This window comes from Eleutherodactylus coqui, chromosome 8 (genome assembly GCF_035609145.1).
Source record: "Eleutherodactylus coqui strain aEleCoq1 chromosome 8, aEleCoq1.hap1, whole genome shotgun sequence".
Classification (NCBI taxonomy): domain Eukaryota; kingdom Metazoa; phylum Chordata; class Amphibia; order Anura; family Eleutherodactylidae; genus Eleutherodactylus; species Eleutherodactylus coqui.
Window position 1 is genome coordinate 61,521,766 of NC_089844.1, and position 16,456 is coordinate 61,538,221.

At 44.9% G+C, this 16,456-nt stretch overlaps 1 protein-coding gene across 1 annotated transcript in view; it reads left to right on the forward strand.

Annotated features, from left to right (window-relative positions):
• Window positions 1-16,456, forward strand: part of USP40 (ubiquitin specific peptidase 40) — a 62,354-nt gene that overhangs the window by 34,528 nt on the left and 11,370 nt on the right. The window contains exons 19-27 of the mRNA XM_066575709.1: window positions 40-90; window positions 1,489-1,577; window positions 2,623-2,709; window positions 3,883-3,919; window positions 12,986-13,053; window positions 13,861-13,935; window positions 14,048-14,153; window positions 15,815-15,909; window positions 16,045-16,163. Coding sequence (XP_066431806.1) covers window positions 40-90; window positions 1,489-1,577; window positions 2,623-2,709; window positions 3,883-3,919; window positions 12,986-13,053; window positions 13,861-13,935; window positions 14,048-14,153; window positions 15,815-15,909; window positions 16,045-16,163 — 727 coding nt within the window. The remainder of the gene's footprint in view (window positions 1-39; window positions 91-1,488; window positions 1,578-2,622; window positions 2,710-3,882; window positions 3,920-12,985; window positions 13,054-13,860; window positions 13,936-14,047; window positions 14,154-15,814; window positions 15,910-16,044; window positions 16,164-16,456) is intronic.

Consider the following 16,456-nt stretch of genomic DNA (forward strand, 5'->3'; position numbering starts at 1 on the left):
AACCTTGCTTTATACTGCTTTGGTTTTTTTTTTTATTAGGTGACACCTGCCTGAGACCTGTGCATAAAAGTGGAAAGCTGTTTCCACCGGGTAAGATACATGACAAGCGATTGCTAACTCCTCCAAAGTACTTGGAACCTCAAACTGTTTACAACTAGAGATGAGCGAGCATACTCGCTAAGCAAACTACTCAAGCGAGTAGTGCCTTATGCGAGTACCTGCCCGCTCATCTCTAAAGATTCGGCGGGGAAGAGCGGGGAGGAATGGGGGGGAGATCTCTCTCTCACTCTCTTCCCTCCGCTCCTCCCTGCTCACTCCCGCAACTCACCGCTCTCCCCCGCTGGCACCCGAATCTTTAGAGACGAGCGGGCAGGTACTCGCATAAGGCACTACTCGCTCGAGTAGTTTGCCTTAGCGAGTACGCTCGCTCATCTCTATTTACATCCCCAAATTACACAAATGTGATCTGAATAGCAGTGGATGCTAGTCAGAAACGAAGCTGCGTTTTTTTGTGGCTTTATAAAGTTCACAAGAAACGTCTAAGCAAACTTAATGTTTTGCAATAATTACAAATAATGGAAGGAAGGTAATTAACATCGAAATAATCTAGGGAGATGCTGACACTTGGACCAATCTCACATGTAACACTTTTTACAGCGTTTACCACGACATTTGATTTCCATGGGGCTTCTCAACTGCTGTTCGAACACTGTGGTTCGAATGCTGAATTTTTCGAGCTCTGTCTGTTCTATTTTCTCCATTTAAACGTTTTTAAACGTGATGCGTCTCCTATAGAAATCAATAGGGAGCATTTTCAAAGCTGTGCAAAAATTAGTTAGAACGCTGTTTACAGCATTTTACTGCGTTTTTGAATGCAGCGTTCTATGTCACCGGGAGGGAAAGTGAAAGTGGTGATGTCACCGGCTTCCTTGGCCTGAGTTGTTACTGCAGTACAATGTTCTTAGTGAACGTTGTATAAAGCAGCTTTGCCATAGTACAAAATGCTGCGTTTGGGAATGCAGCGTTTTTACTGTCGCCTGTGTGAGAGTGGCATTAAGGGTTATAGAACCCCATTGGGTCATTTGTTTTCTCAAATGTATGTATTTTTGGCTGAAAATAATGTTTGCAATAGGGATTGATTAAAGACTTTGCACTGCTTAGCTTCTGCAGCTTTTATATATTACAGTGTATAGCAAGCTGCAGAAAAAGCTGCTGTTCACTAGCAAATCCATCAGTGAGTTCAGTCACCAGCTCCTACTCTCTCCTCTCCTGAATGGACATCTAAGCTGATTTATGATCAAAACAAAGTTTTACTTCAACTCTATTATAAAATTGCTTTTCACACAAAAATACATGCAGTTAAGTAAAAAATATGTTTCCAAAGTTGTCCATAGCCCTTATGTTGACACATTTTGTCTTAGGCTTCACTAGTAAAACTGTTCCTTGCTACCTTTTAGCTTAATAATTACATGTCTCTTTTTAATTCAGTTTCTGAACATATCGAGGTGCAGGAGGCTAACATTAAAGCTGGGAGCATTTTGGGTCTGTGCAGAGGCAGAGCACCTAGCGCCTCTGAGGTATGTGTTAAAAAAATGATAATATCAAACTAGTATTACGTGTTTTACCTCCAATAATGTATATTGTCTTGAATATAAGTCATATATTAATGTTATGTTCCTATGGGCCATATGGATATTATAGTGTGGGTTCCCTTACAGCTGATCACTGCTGGTTATAGAAGGCAGACCTGCTGACTGATCCCAAAAATGGAAATAGCCAAGTTCAGTCACTGGACTCTTGTTGATTTTAATGCTATATGGTTCTGTTCTTTTCTCAAATATATTGGGCCTCATTTTATTAAAGCTGCCTATAGCAACCAATCACAGCGCAGCTTTCATTTTACCAGAGCCGTTTGAGAAATGAAAGCTGCGCTCTGATTGGTTGATATGAGCAACAAAGACCGTTTTTCTTTGTGCTAGGTTTTTAATAAATGAGACCATTGATTTTACTAGTATGGTTTTGGGAGATAATAATTAGAGGCATGAAGGTAACTTGGCTGTTTTCGTTTAACTCCTATAGCACATGCTTGGCCACTAGTGATGAGCGAGCATACTCGCTAAGGGCAATTGCTCAAGCGAGCATTGCCCTTAGCGAGTACCTTCCCGCTCGAGCGAATAGGTTTGGCTGCCGGCGGCGGGCAGGGAGCTGCGGGGGAGAGCAGGGAGGAACGGAGGGGAGATCTCCCTCTCCCCATCGCCCCCTGCTCACTGCTGCAACTCACCGCTCACCCGTGCCGCCACCCAAACCTTTTCTCTCGAGCAGACAGGTACTCGCTAAGGGCAGTGCTCGCTCGGGCAATTGCCCTTAGCGAGTGTGCTCGCTCATCACTATTGGACACCTTTCCATTCATTGTCTGCTTGGATCTGTTGGCTGGTAGCCATTTTACCAGGAGGGTCAAGGGACCCTTGTTCTCCATGTAGGTGCAGGTTGCAGAGGTGGGAACCACATCTCTCAGTCATTTATGGCATATCTTGTGAACATGCCATAAATGTCTGAGGTGGGAATACTCCTGTAAACAATGTAGAGTCTCTCATAAACTGTATTATTTCTATACATCCACAGATCTTCCTGTCTTTTATTCTCGGCACTGATCTCCAAGAAGGGCAAGAGCAAGACATTATTTTGGATGAAACACTAACCGTGAAGGAGGTAGATTTCCACGCTTAATAAATCCGTAGCAGTTCCGGTTGCTTTACATTGGTTCATGTGCTCTTGGACGTATTTTATTAACGATGCTGTAGATCATGATCATACTGCAGCCCAATAGCTACACACATGAAAGACGAAATTCAGAATAATCGGTCATGATCAGTCATCTGACTATGCTGCCTTATGAAACAGCAGCGTACTGTGAAGACTGGTCCACTCTCCTATTAGTCGAAGTGACAAAAAAAGAATACTGTGCCATTTGGCTAAGCTAATAGGAGTGATCAGAATACACCAGACACGTAGTTATGAGTTGGGTGTTTTCCTGAGGCGATTGCCCGACCCTTCTTAGCGGTAATTGATAACTGGCTGCTGTCTATCTTTATCCATAGCTGACCATTAGTCACTTTGAAAAGGGAGGGGGCAGATGCTCTCCTCATGAATACATCAGACTCCTAAACTATGCATCCAGCATATTCTTTGATCGCTCCTATTAGCCAAACCTCACAATATATTTTTTGTTCCGTTTTGACTAATAAGAGAATGGAGCTGTCCCCATACTTCACTGATCTGCCTTAAATGCTCACAATTCTATATAAAGTGATTTCAAAAAGAATGGTGCAGACGTGAAGCTGATTTCTTCATACCTGAGTTGGTATACAATAGACCGAATGGCATGAAAGCATAGAAGAACGCTTCAAGTTTTAAATGCACCATACAGATATCCAATGTGGGTGCCGGTGGTGATACAGGGCAGATGTCAAGTTGGTAGTCCATTTCTGCCCAGATGCATCCCAGCATAACTCCTCTTATCAATTCCACTGCAGCCGAGATGTGTTGTTTTAGGTTTATTTAGTGTTACCGACGGCGCACACATCGAAAATCTATAAGGTGTCTTAAAAACGTACAGTTCTTCTGTCTTCATGTCATTCTGGCTTGTGTGTTAATTCATGCATGAATAAATCAGCTTGACTCTTACATCATTCTGTATGATTCATCCTGTACATCTCATTTATGTGGCACACGTGGCAATTCATGGCCTAAGCCATTTTTTTCCCAGTGTATTTTTATTTCTTTGACAATTTTCATTGTAAGTATTACTTAAATGTTTGTGTCATTTCAAATGAGATGCTATAGTTCAATGTTGAGTAACTCATTACTAATGCTTTGTTTCAGTGCTTAGATCAAATGCTGCAGAAAGCTGGTTTACCAGGTGAGAAACAAGAACGTTTGTTGAATAAAGGAAAAGGTAACCGTTTCCCTCTGAGCTGGAGGGAAGACTATATTAAATATTTGGGTGTGGTCCTTACTCCAAACCTGAGGAAATTATTCAACTTACATTTTGAACCCATGTACTCCTCTATAGTGGAGGACTTTGAGAGGTGGCGGTCGCTGACCCTCTCCTGGTTCGGTAGAATTTAATACCATTAAAATGAACTCCCTCCCTAAACTCCTTTACCTCTTTCAAACACTGCCCATTCAGATCCCGCAGAATAATTTTGTTTAACTTCAAAAACCATTGACATGCTTTGTATGGGGAGGGTCCAGGTCGTCTCCCAGTTATAGATTACTTACTCAGTGGAAGGAAAAAGGAGGGATGGGATTGCCAGACCTACTCCACTACTATAGATCTGCGAAGGTGGTTTGGGATCTGGTGCAAGGTGGGTCCTCTAAACTGTGAGTCGAATTGGAACAGGATGTTACCATGTGTCGGAACCAGGGACACTTTTGGCTGAAGGGCAGACTGGGTAGGCGGGGCGTTATGGTCTCCCCCTTCATGAATTCTCTCGTAAAAATATGGGATCGTTTCGCGTGTTGGCATGGTCTAATCACTGTTTCAGGACTACGGACACCCCAGGTGGGGAACCCGGATTTCCCCTAGGATGACGCAGGACTACCCTTACTGGATAGACTGGGGACTCGGCTTCATAGAGTCCGTGATGTGATATACAAAGATGGGCTTTTGCCACTAAACACACTCCTGGGAGATGGGGGGCCTTTGATGGGTGCATGGTTCCAATACCTCCAGATAGGCCACTATGTACGGTCTTTGAGTCCAATCTCAGATCTGACATCACCATGCATCCCCCCTGTGTGGGAACCCTCGAAGGTTGAGGGGTGGGATCTCTGCGGTTTATGGTATCTTGGTAGCTGGGGAGGGGCAATATGATTCTTTATTATTGATTCTGCATATATATTACAGCGATGTTGACCTGTGGAGTTGAACTTTATGTATTGTATAAGGTCTCTAATAAAAACACATTTTGAACTAAAGGAAAAAGTAAGTTTACTTAAAGACTTGTTCACGCTGTCATCATTTAGTTTCATTGGTCTGATCTGTCCAAAAGCCAAACCATGGTAATATCAGATGTGCCAGATCTGGCACGTGCCGGACCCGAATGGTGCCAGGCAGGGACCCCTTGACTATAAATCGGTCTGTCTGGATTCTGTTGAACCCTCTGGCATTATCCAGGACAAAATAGGGCTGCGTGTAGTACTACTTCATCTTGGATTTTAATGGAAATCTGTGATTGTTTCCTGTTAAAATCTTTTCATGTTTCTCTATTATGCAGTATCAGGTATAAAGATCTAATCCATAATACAGATCTTACCTTTTTATGTAGAACAATTCTATAGTTAAACTGGAATATTATTTTGTTTCAATTATTTTATTATGCTTTTTCAATAAACAGAAAACAGTGATACATTATATTGGTCTGCAGTTACCATTCTGTCTAAGCGTAACCACGCTGGTCTTCTTATGTCATATATCGTGGGTTTTTTTTCTGCAGAGTACACTTATTTCTTAAAACAGAAAACTAAAAATAAAAAATTGAAGAAAAAATACAACTTTATGATGCATTAATAAAGAAAGGCACGTGTTTGGCTGGGGGTTGGGTAGTAGGTAGGGGGGGGATGTTGGGATAGGGGGGGCAGGGGGAGGGTGGAGGTATTGCTTGTGAGCTTTTTGGGCTTCCGGGAATCCTTAGGGGTCTATAGTACCTGTATTCAACCAGTTTTCAAAGGGTTTAGATGCTCTCATGGCAATCCGCGGGCTCCAAAGATCATAAGACCTTTTGCGGTCTTTTTCTTCCTCTGCTCCCTCCATTTTGTATCTCATAAGAGTATTGAGTTTTTCTGTCCATATAACCCTTGTGGGTGGAGCCGTGGAACACCATAGGCCCGGGACAGACATCCTAACCGCTAGGATGGCTAGTCTCAGGAGCTCGGCTTTGATCTTTGCCATGGACCCCCGGGAGCATTAGAAGTAGGGCCATTTTTGCTGTAAAGGACACCGTCGATCTGGTCATGTTATTGTAGAGGAGTTCTACACTTTTCCATAGTTCCGCTACCAGCGGACATTCCCACCAGATATGCAGCATTGTTCCTATGCTACTCTGGCGTCTCCAACATGTGTCAGGGACTTGTGTGTCCATTTGGTGCAGTCTCGACGGTGTCCTGTACCATCGTGATAGAATTTTGAAATTTTGTTCCTGTATTCTGCCAAATTTGGTACTCTTGTGACACATAAGGAAAGCCCTCTTCCATTCTGTACTGGTGAGCGTTATTCCCATTTCCCTTTCCCACCGTGCCACGTAACTGGGAGGGTCGTCCTCTGTCTCACGGGCCGCCAGCATTCTATATATCAGCGAGATCCCGTGATCCACGGGTGATGACGTCATGCATGCAGTTTCAAACTGGGTCAGCGGTAGGTTACCACACCCTCTGGGCGTCAGGGACTCCACATACCCCCTCACCTGGAAATATTTCAACCAGGCCCCTGGCGGGGGTCTGGTTTCTCCATAGAAGTCTCTCAGGGGTTTCACTCCTGTCTCTGTGGTTACGTCTCTCACTCGTGGAATCGGGGTGTTGGGTAGGGACAAGACCGGGCCCCCCCCTTTCAAAAGCCTGGAACTGGGGGTTGGCTGTCAGTGGGGTCAATGGTCCCGGGACAGAGATCAGACCCATTTTCTGGGCAAATGTGCCCCAAGCTCTGAGCACTTCCCCTAATTGCGGTGAAAGGGAGGTTATCTCCTTCATAAATTGTCTCGGGATCCATGGGACCCCCTGAACTGCCGTAGATGTAATGTTATACTCCAATTCTACCCATTACTTTGTGTTCTTATCCCTCAGGAGTGATAGCACAAAGTTGCTCAGGCTCGCCCTATAGTACAGGGCGAAATCTGGAAGTCCCAGTCCTCCCTGTTCCTTGGAGCGTGTGAGAAGCGTGTACCTGAGTCGGGGTCTACGTCCCCTCCAAACAAAGTTGGTTATTAACGCGCGTATGTTGAGCAGGAATCGTCTGTTAAGGTGAACAGGTAGTGTCTGACACAGGTAGAGGAATTTTGGTAGTGTCCATTTTTACAGCATTTATTCTGCCTGTCCAGGATATATAAAGTGGGCTCCACTTTTCCAGATCCTCTTTAAAGGGGTTGTCTCGCGAAAGCAAGTGGGGTTATACATTTCTGTATGGCCATATTAATGCACTTTGTAATATACATCATGCATTAAATATGAGCCATACAAAAGTTATTCACTTACCTTCCCTGCGCTGGCGTCCCCGTCTCCATGGCTTTGTCTAACTTCAGCGTCTAATCGCCCGATTAGACGCGCTTGCGCAGAAGGGTCTTCTGCCTTCGGCTCTGTCCGGCAGCAGCGGCGTTCTGGCTCCGCCCCCTTCTATGCATCATCGCGTAGCTCCGCCCCGTCACGTGTGCGGACTCCAGCCTCCTGCTGGCAGAAGACCCTTCTGCGCAAGCGCGTCTAATCGGGCGATTAGACGCTGAAGTTAGACGAAGCCATGGAGACGGGGACGCCAGCGCAGGGAAGGTAAGTGAATAACTTCTGTATGGCTCATATTTAATGCACGATGTATATTACAAAGTGCATTAATATGGCCATACAGAAGTGTATAACCCCACTTGCTTTCGTGAGACAACCCCTTTAAGTTTGGCAAGGAAGGGTTGGAAGTTTAAGTCAAAGGTCTGGGCAGGGTTTGCGGGGAGTTGAACTCCAAGATATTTTATAGATGTGGGTTTCCATTTAAACGGGAAAGCCTCTTCCAGATCCAGAGCTTCTCTCTGGGGGATCGTTATGTTTAATATCTCTGATTTTTGTAAATTTACTTTGAAATTGCTTACCCGCCCATACCTTGCAAATTCATTCATCAATACTGGTAGGCCTACTCTGGGGTTTGACACGAACAGGAGAAGGTCGTCCGCAAACAATGCCATTTTATGTTCAGAGGTACCGTCAAGCATGCCTCTGATTGATGTATTACTCCGAATGGCATTGGCTAGGGACTCCATTGACAGGATATATAACAAAGGCGACAGTGGGCAGCCTTGTCTAGTGCCATTATGGATCATTATGGGTTCTGAAAGGGCTCCATTTATTTTAATCTTGGCTGAGGGGCCATTGTACAGAGCCATGATCCGTTCTCTTGTCCTCTGTCTGAGTCCTATTTGTCGTAGGGTCCCCTCCAGGTATCTCCATCTGACCCTGTCAAAAGCCTTTTCTGCGTCTACCGAGAGCAGACACAGTGGTTTGTTTTGTACTCTAGCCAGGTTTATCAAGGATATAGATTTAATGGTGTTGTCCCTGGCTTCTCTTCCAGGGACAAAACCCACTTGTTCTTTATGAATCAGGCCCGGTATATGCTTGCCTAGCCTATTAGCAATCAGCTTGGCGAACATTTTGACGTCAATGTTTATCAGTGATATTGGCCTGAAATTGGAACAGTGTGTTGGGTCCTTTCCCGGTTTCGGGACTACTGCTATGTGCGCTTGGAGAGCTTGGGGAGGGAAAGGGTTTTCCCTCGACACCTCGTTAAATGCTTGTACTAGGAGGGGGGATAGTTCATCTTTGAACTGCTTGTAGAAACGTGCCGAGTAGCCGTCTGGGCCTGGGCTCTTGCCTAATTTTAACTCGCCAATACATTCTAAGACTTCTTCTTGGGTGAAGTCCTGATCTAGGTTTTCTGCTATTTCCTGCTCTATTGGGCCTGGTCCGAATTCTTTTAGGTACTCCTCTTCTTCCTTAATGTTGGTCTCATTTCGTTTCTGTTCCTTTTCTATGTTGTAAAGCCCGTCGTAATAGCTGTGGAACTCATCTAGCATATCCCGTGTCGAGAAAGCTAAGTCCCCCCTGGCTTTGTGGAGTTTTGCAATGAATGTCTGAGGTATTCGTGGATGTAGGGATTGCGCTAACCTTCTACCGCATTTGTCCCCGTGTTCAAAGTCGATTCCTCGCATCCTATCTCTGTAGACTAAAGTTTTCTGGTCTAGGACTCCCTTGATTCGCTGCCGTAGGGTCGATATCTCTGCCTGTAACCCATTATTTGGCGCTCTTTTATTTGCTAATTCTTGTTTCTGAAGGTTTGCCAACAAGTCTCCCAGCTCACGCGCTCTCTCTTTTTTAAGTCTTGCCCCGTGCGAAATTAATATTCCTCTTACTACGCATTTAAGCGCTTCCCACTTCAGCGTAGCCCGGGTTTCGTCGTCCTGGTGATCTATTATGTAGTTTGCTATGGTGGCTTTAATTTCTTGTATGCACAGAGGATCTTTTAAAAGGTTGTCGTTTAACCTCCAATTTTTTTGTCTTGTGTCTCCCTGTGTGTCTGCAAATTCTGCGTATATTGGCGCGTGGTCTGACCATATCAGGGGTCCTATGGAGCTAGACGGCTGGGTGTCTAATAGCGAGTGAGAGACCCACACGTAGTCTATTCTGCTATAGCTGTTATGCGCAGATGAGTGGTATGTGTAATCCCTGCCACCCGGATGCATGACCCTCCATAAGTCAACCAGACGCATCCCTCCCAATTTCTTGAGAAGGGCGCGTGTGGCGGCCCGTGAGACGGGACTTACCCGATGAAGTATCATGTTCTGGGTTGAATGCGAGGTTAAAGTCTCCTCCCAGTATAATGGTTGAGCCCTCTGCGAACCTTGCTAGCTTCTCCAGTGTGGTCAGTCCGAAGGATGTCTGTCCCTGATTTGGGAAATAAACATTGGCAAATGAGATTATTTTACCTAGCACTTCTGCTTTAATAAACAGGAAGCGTCCCTCCGGGTCACGTAATACGTGGAGGGGCTGAACTTGTAGAAGTGTGTCTCCTGAAGCAGAAGGACTTTGATCCCTTTCCTCTGCATGTGGAATAAAATTTGGCCTCTTTTGGATGGTATGTTCAGACCCTTGGCGTTGTATGTACAAATTTTTAAGCTAGCCATGGTGTTTCATAGAGAGACGTTGCCCTGTATTCGCATTTACTTGACCAGAGGAGCGGGAGGGGGTAGGGGACAAAGGGCTGGGGTAGTCTGAGGGGATGGGGGTGGGGAGCGGGATGGGGGGGTGCCAGAGCAGGCCGTTGCAGATAGCAATCCAAAAAGAAAGGAAAAAGAAAAAAAAGGAAAAAAGAAAAAAAAAAAGGAGAAAAGAAAAACAAAAAAAAAAGGGGCACACGGGATCCCCAAAACAGAAGGGGAGAAAAACTTAAGTAAAAACCAATGTGAACCGTAAAGGGCAGAGTTCTGCTGCCCATCCAAGTGTACCTTGGGAAACACATTATGTCTTTTAGTGCAGCTCAAGGCTGCGTGCTCTATGTGGGAGGCGGGGAGGCCAACAACGGAGGTCCTCCCCCGACTTCACCATCGCAGTGGCTCACCCCTTAAAAGGGAGCGAGAGCTGTGTGGGTGGCAGTATGCCACAGGGAGCAGGCGGAAGAAAAGGAAGAGTTTAGAGAAAATGGTGGGGAGTAGCAGAGGGGTGGAGGAGGGGGGGAAAGGGAAGAATGGGATAGAACGGGAGAGATAGGTGGGGGATGGAGGGGAGAGAAGAAAGAAAAAGAAAGAGAATAAAAAAAAAATAATAATTTTGTGCTTCTGAAGACGAATTTCCAGCCCGCCGCAGGGCCATCCCGTTAACGGGGATCTAAGGTGTGACCATATTCGGTCGGTGTGGATGGAGGGGGTTCTTTTTTCAACCCCAGAGCTTCATGTGTCCATTTAACTTGGGTCTTCAGATGGAGGCGACTTTTTAGGTTCCGTTGCTGTCTTGATCCTTGGCTTCGGTACTTCTTGCTTTGCGCCCACCTTTTCCCGCTTTTTGCCATCCTGATCTTGGTGGGAGGACCGGGGGCCCTTTGAAGGAGGGCCAGTCTGGAATCGCAATATGTGGAAGTTCCAGTGTCCCTAGGAACCCTGGAAGATCGCCCAGGTTCTTGAAGGTCGCAGTCTTCCCTCCTCTTCTTGCTTGTAGTTGAAGCGGAAATCCCCATCTATAGGGGATGTTTCTTTCTCGCATGGCATTGAGCAAGGGTTTCAGAGCCTGTCGTAACTGCAGGGTGCGTCTAGATAAATCTGGGAACACCTCAACTGAATGGCCCCTGAACGTTAGGTCTTCTGCTGTTCGCGTTCTTTGGAGTATTTGGTCTTTTTCCTTGAAAAAGTGTATCCGGCAGATGACATCTCTGGGTCTGGATGGATCTGTGGGTTTTGGACCAAGAGCGCGATGAACTCTGTCCAGTTCCAGATGATTCTCTGTGGGTCTGCCCAGGATATGGTTGAAAAATTCAATGACCCAATCTTCCAGCTGGCTATTGTCAACCTCTTCTGAGAGGCCTCTTATGCGGAGGTTATTCCGCCTGTGGCGATTTTCGATGTCATCTATATGGTTGGTTAGGTCGGCGATCTGGTGTACTTGCATTTCTAACAGTTGCTCATGCTCTTTTATGGAGTTCTGGATCGTGTCTTGATTCTCTTCGATTTCTTCTACCCTTTGTCGTACATGTTTGATATCTTCCTGTAAGGCTGCGATGTCTTGCTTGTGAGCTGCGTCTAGTTTTTGTAGGAGCGAGTTCATCTCTGATTTTGTGGGAATCGCCTTCACGTGGGCCTTCCAGTCCCAATCTTCCTCTATAGTCTCGCCTCTCTCACTGTCTGAGGGGCTGGTGCATGTAATAAGCTGAGGTTTTAGGGCGGTTGTTCCCCCCTGGGCTATTGTTTGCGCACTGTCTATGTTTCTCATATAGGTGCTGGCTTTGCTGGGGGTTGTAGTGCTTCTGGGGCGCTCAGCCTCTTCTGTGTGGAAGCGGTCCTGCTGGGCTCGTGACTGTCTCTGTGGGAGGGGGGAGGCTTTGGGATCAACTTTAATTTTCTGTCTTGCCCCCGTCATGGGGTTCATCTGCCCCTCTTCTGCATTTCCCCATGTAGGGTGAGGGGGTTGAGAGTCCCTTATTCTGGCTTTAGTTGTGCCTTTGGGAGTTTCTAGGAGGATCTCTGGGGTTATCTTTTCCCCTGTGTTGCCCTATACCTCAGGGTTACTAGCTGCTGCTGGTTCTGTGGTCAGGGGTGGAGGCGGGGGGGCCGCTCTCTGCCTAATGTGCGGCTGCTTCCCATCCCCCCCTCCGCAGCTCCCACTGCTTCCCGCTTGTACCTGGGGGGTTGCTTGGTCTCCTTCAAGCCTCCCCTGCCTGTCAGCCTCCCGTTCCTCCAGCGCTTCACTGCGGCGAGTGCCCGGGCGCTCTCTCTCCCTGCGCTCAGCTGTTACTGGTCTCCCCTCCTCCTCGTGTGCGGCGCCATCTTGGCTGTACCTCGCGGCGGCTGTGTACCTCCGGGGGAGCGTAGAAAACGTTCCATTGCGGCTGGAGGTAGGATTTTCTGCTGCTCCTGGCTGTCTGCCCCTTTTCTCCTTCCCATGCCCGGTGATTCTTGGGGTTTGCGGCGGCTGGGTCGTCTCTGCAGGCGGTGGATCGGACGGGAGCTGAGATCACATGCTGCTTACTCCATCGGTGGCTAGCTCTGCCTCCCCTGGAATATTATTTTGAAACAACACACAAGTTGCGCTTTAGCCTTGTGAAGTTGTCTTATGTACTTTCCCCAAAATTAATATTAACCCTTTGCAATCCAATTTTGGGTTCAGGATTTTCTAGGGGGCTTTCTCTTTATGCCAATATACAATGGCGCCATCTGCTGGCTAGAGCCAGTACTGCGGTATGTGACATGCTGGAGAGGCCCCCGACAACAGAGCGGCCAGTAATCTACAGTAAGAATACCCTGCCGGATGTCTTCCGACATCAGAGCTGTACAGCATTCAATCAGAATGTCTTTAGACGTCAGACAGTGAATTGGAAAGGGTTAAACATGTTTGAGCTGAATATATTCCATTTCTGTTCTATATAGTGACTGTATATGAAATTGCTTCACAGTATGGTTATACGCAGTTCAGGAAATCCTCAAGTTCAGAAATGGGAATCTTTTTTTATTCATATGAGTCTTTTTATTAGGGGATGCTGGTTGGCACCTAAGAAAGATGGACTGGTGTTATGAAGCTGGAGATGCTCTGACTGAAGAGGTAATTTACACCAAATGATGCTTTAATCTTTATACCCTGGCATCATCTCGCTGTTTGTTCTTATACTTTCTTTTATCCTATTTAGCTCTCAATCTTTCATTCCTTTATATCCTCCATGTACAATAACATGTCAAGAAATGACTGTAATCCTGAACTGAAATGAGAGGTATCATGAAACATTCCAAATGGAAATGCAGAAATAAGAAGTGCATTTAAAGGGAACCTGTCAGCACCTTTGAGCCCCATAAACTGTATTATGAGGCTCAAAGGTGAAGGAACGGAGCTGCTTTTTATTCTCATTCAGTCCCTTGTTCCAGTGCTGTTCCCTAAAGAAATCAGCCGCACACACAACGTGACTCTTTTCAGACAGTTCCCATAGAGATCAATGAGAGAGCATGTGAACCGAGCCTTCTGAAACGGGTCACGCTGTGTGTTCGCTGATTTCTTGGGGGCACAGCGCTGGAGCAGGGGACTTGGTAAATATGAAAGCTGCTCCCTGGACTTCTCGTTCAATCACCTTGTTGAGTCCCAAATCTTATGGCCCATTTACACGTAATAATTGTTGCGCAAAATTTATTTAAACGATTAAAACTGATACCCCGGCTGCCTTGAATGTCCCATAGAAAACTATGGAATCCGTTCTGGCACCAGTTCTAGCATTTCACTACAACGCCATAGGGAAAATATTCAGATGGCCCAGTATATGAGAACACAGCCTTAAAGGGTCATACCCTCAATCTCTAAGAAGGCTACCGGTGGGTCAGGACATGCCTAATGATATATTCACCCTCCTCCTATAATTTGCAGGACTCTTCATTGAAGGATCTAAAAATTCAATCTGGCGACATTTTCGTTATAACAGAAGGAAGACTCCCACCTAAGGTCAGTGTTCGTTAGACATCTAATAAGTCAGACAACTTTATCTTATTGACTTTTCTATGATCCATATTGCTGTTGATAAGAAATGTAATTGTTTCTGCTAACTTTCTTATAGGGCTTCCTGAAGTTACCAATATGGCTGTACTATCCTAAGACACAGCAGAATTCTGTTAATCATGTCACCTCTCATGCAACTACTCTGCAGATAATCCCATCTGGAGGTATGTTCCTTGGGTGTTTTAAATCCATCAGAAACCATGTTCTTTTTCTTTGCTTTGTCTTAGAAAAGTGATATTGTTACAAGTTGCGACGTACCAGCGACACTTAAAAGAATGTCCGCCTTGTCTGTCATCCAGTTTGGTCCAGTGGTCCATTTCAAAGCTTGTGGGGGGAAAAAGTTGTCAATGTAGTGCTTAGGAGACATCTATTTTATCTCCTTTTCTCATATCTAGTATTAGTGCTTATGAATCTGTAATTTTCAGGAAAAAGCGTTTTTAGGCTGCATTGCCTTTGACTGGGAAGCAGATTGTGGCAGCTATGTTTTAAATGGAGAGCGGGCAAATTAAGTCCACCTTATCCTTGGTCTCCGGGCATTGATATATGGGGCTAAAGCCCCATTTATACGCAAAAGTTTGTTCAAAAGATAGGATGATTGACAGTGTGAGGAATCATTTTGCATGAGCAGCTAATGGGCCCTAATGCCCATTAGTAGCTTATTAGCTTCATTTGCATATAAATGAGTCTCCCTTCGCTGTATGCAAGATAACAGCAGGTGGTCTGTTATCTGTATACAGTTTCTTTGTTCTTCCATGGGACTGCCGCCGAATACAATGTTATCGGCACTCTCTGGGGAGAATCACAGCGTGCAGTCCCTGCTATCAGCTCTCCGGCAAATAATGGATTTTAAACTCCACTAAAAATCATCATTCAGACGAAAGCAAACGATGATAGCATTTACACGCAACAATTATTGCTCAAAAGACATTGTTTAAGCAAATTTTGAGAGATAATCATTGCATGTAAATGGGGCTTAAGAGAAGATGGACTTAAATTGTTTCTGGCAGATTTTTACAATTCTGTTTCTTTCAGGAGTTTCTATAAAGTTTTACTGTATTTCAAGTAGGCAGGTGTTAACTTTCCATTGCTTTGTAACTTTCATATTTCCAGATTTAGAGCGTTTAGATTTACATTTGAACTACATAAACACTGAACGCAGGTTTTATTCTGATCAGTTGTCAGGAAAAAATATTCCTGTAATAGGTTTTACACCGTTGTCATGTATTTACACAATTTGGTAGTGAGCGGTCAATGCAGCTGAGCAGGGCAGGTAGAAACTGGCAGGAAGCTGTCTTAGTGACTCCACTACCTTGTCCTGGCTCAGAGTGAAACCTGTCTCTCTATAGTGTAGGTGCCTATTGGGTTTCCATGATGTCCATTCGGACAGCATAAATCTGACAAGTTCCTTTATACAATGAGGGAGATTTATTGTTACTGTCTTAAATTTAGACAGCTTAAACTAAACCAGACAGGCAGAAGATCTGCCAAATGTATCACCATGGTGCATGCTCTTTGACAGACTGCTAGACATGTTAGATACTCTTCCCTTATTCCACCACTTTGTTGGCTTTCTTTAGACCAATATTTTGTGAGACATTTAAGGCACACAACATTAATAAATTCGGCACATTTTATGACTCCTCTTAGCCCCGTCCCCTTGTTTTGGACACTTTTTAAAATTTACTAATGAGGTGCAAAAGGTGCCTAAAACACATAATAAATCTGGCACAAGGAATGTTCCCTGGGTTTTATTTTTTTTGCAAAACTGAGCCAGAACACCCTAATTATTCATTTACAAATCCCCGTATATCTTTCTCTTTCACAGATCATTCTCTGCAGGAAGATGTGGAGTCTGGCCTTTGCTTCGTGTGCCACATAGAGATATCCAAAGATGCTTCACTACAAGACCTTAAATTGCAGGTATCTACATTTCTGTAATTAGCCCCTGCTTGGTGTTTTGTTGCAATAACAAAGCTTGGTATGTCTTCCATGTTTTCTTAGTATTGTCTGCTTTGATGTGCAGATCTTTATCTGTGTTTATTATTTCTTTTTCAGATCATGACATTAACAGTCTTTGACGCCCTTGGGATTCCCTCTCCTGAGTATCTTCGCATCTGGACCTTAGACAACAAACATTTGGGAAAATTGCTGCGGTTAAATCACGTGCAAATCAGGTGACTTATTAGGGCATATGCATGTCATAGGAGGGTGGGTCACAGGTATTAAACAGTGTCTATTGAGTTCACTATGTAATATCGAAATATGATAACTGAGTGGGTATTATGTATTATGGCGGTTGCCGATACTATAGCTAGTGTCATTTCAAGAGGATCTTCATGTTAAGTGGACAGTATACATAAGTGAATGAGATGAAAACGCATAAAACAAACCTGGTAGTCAATCTGCAAGCTTCTTAATAGGGTCGTCTTATAAAGACAATCCATGTTTAGATGCTATATGAGGAGAG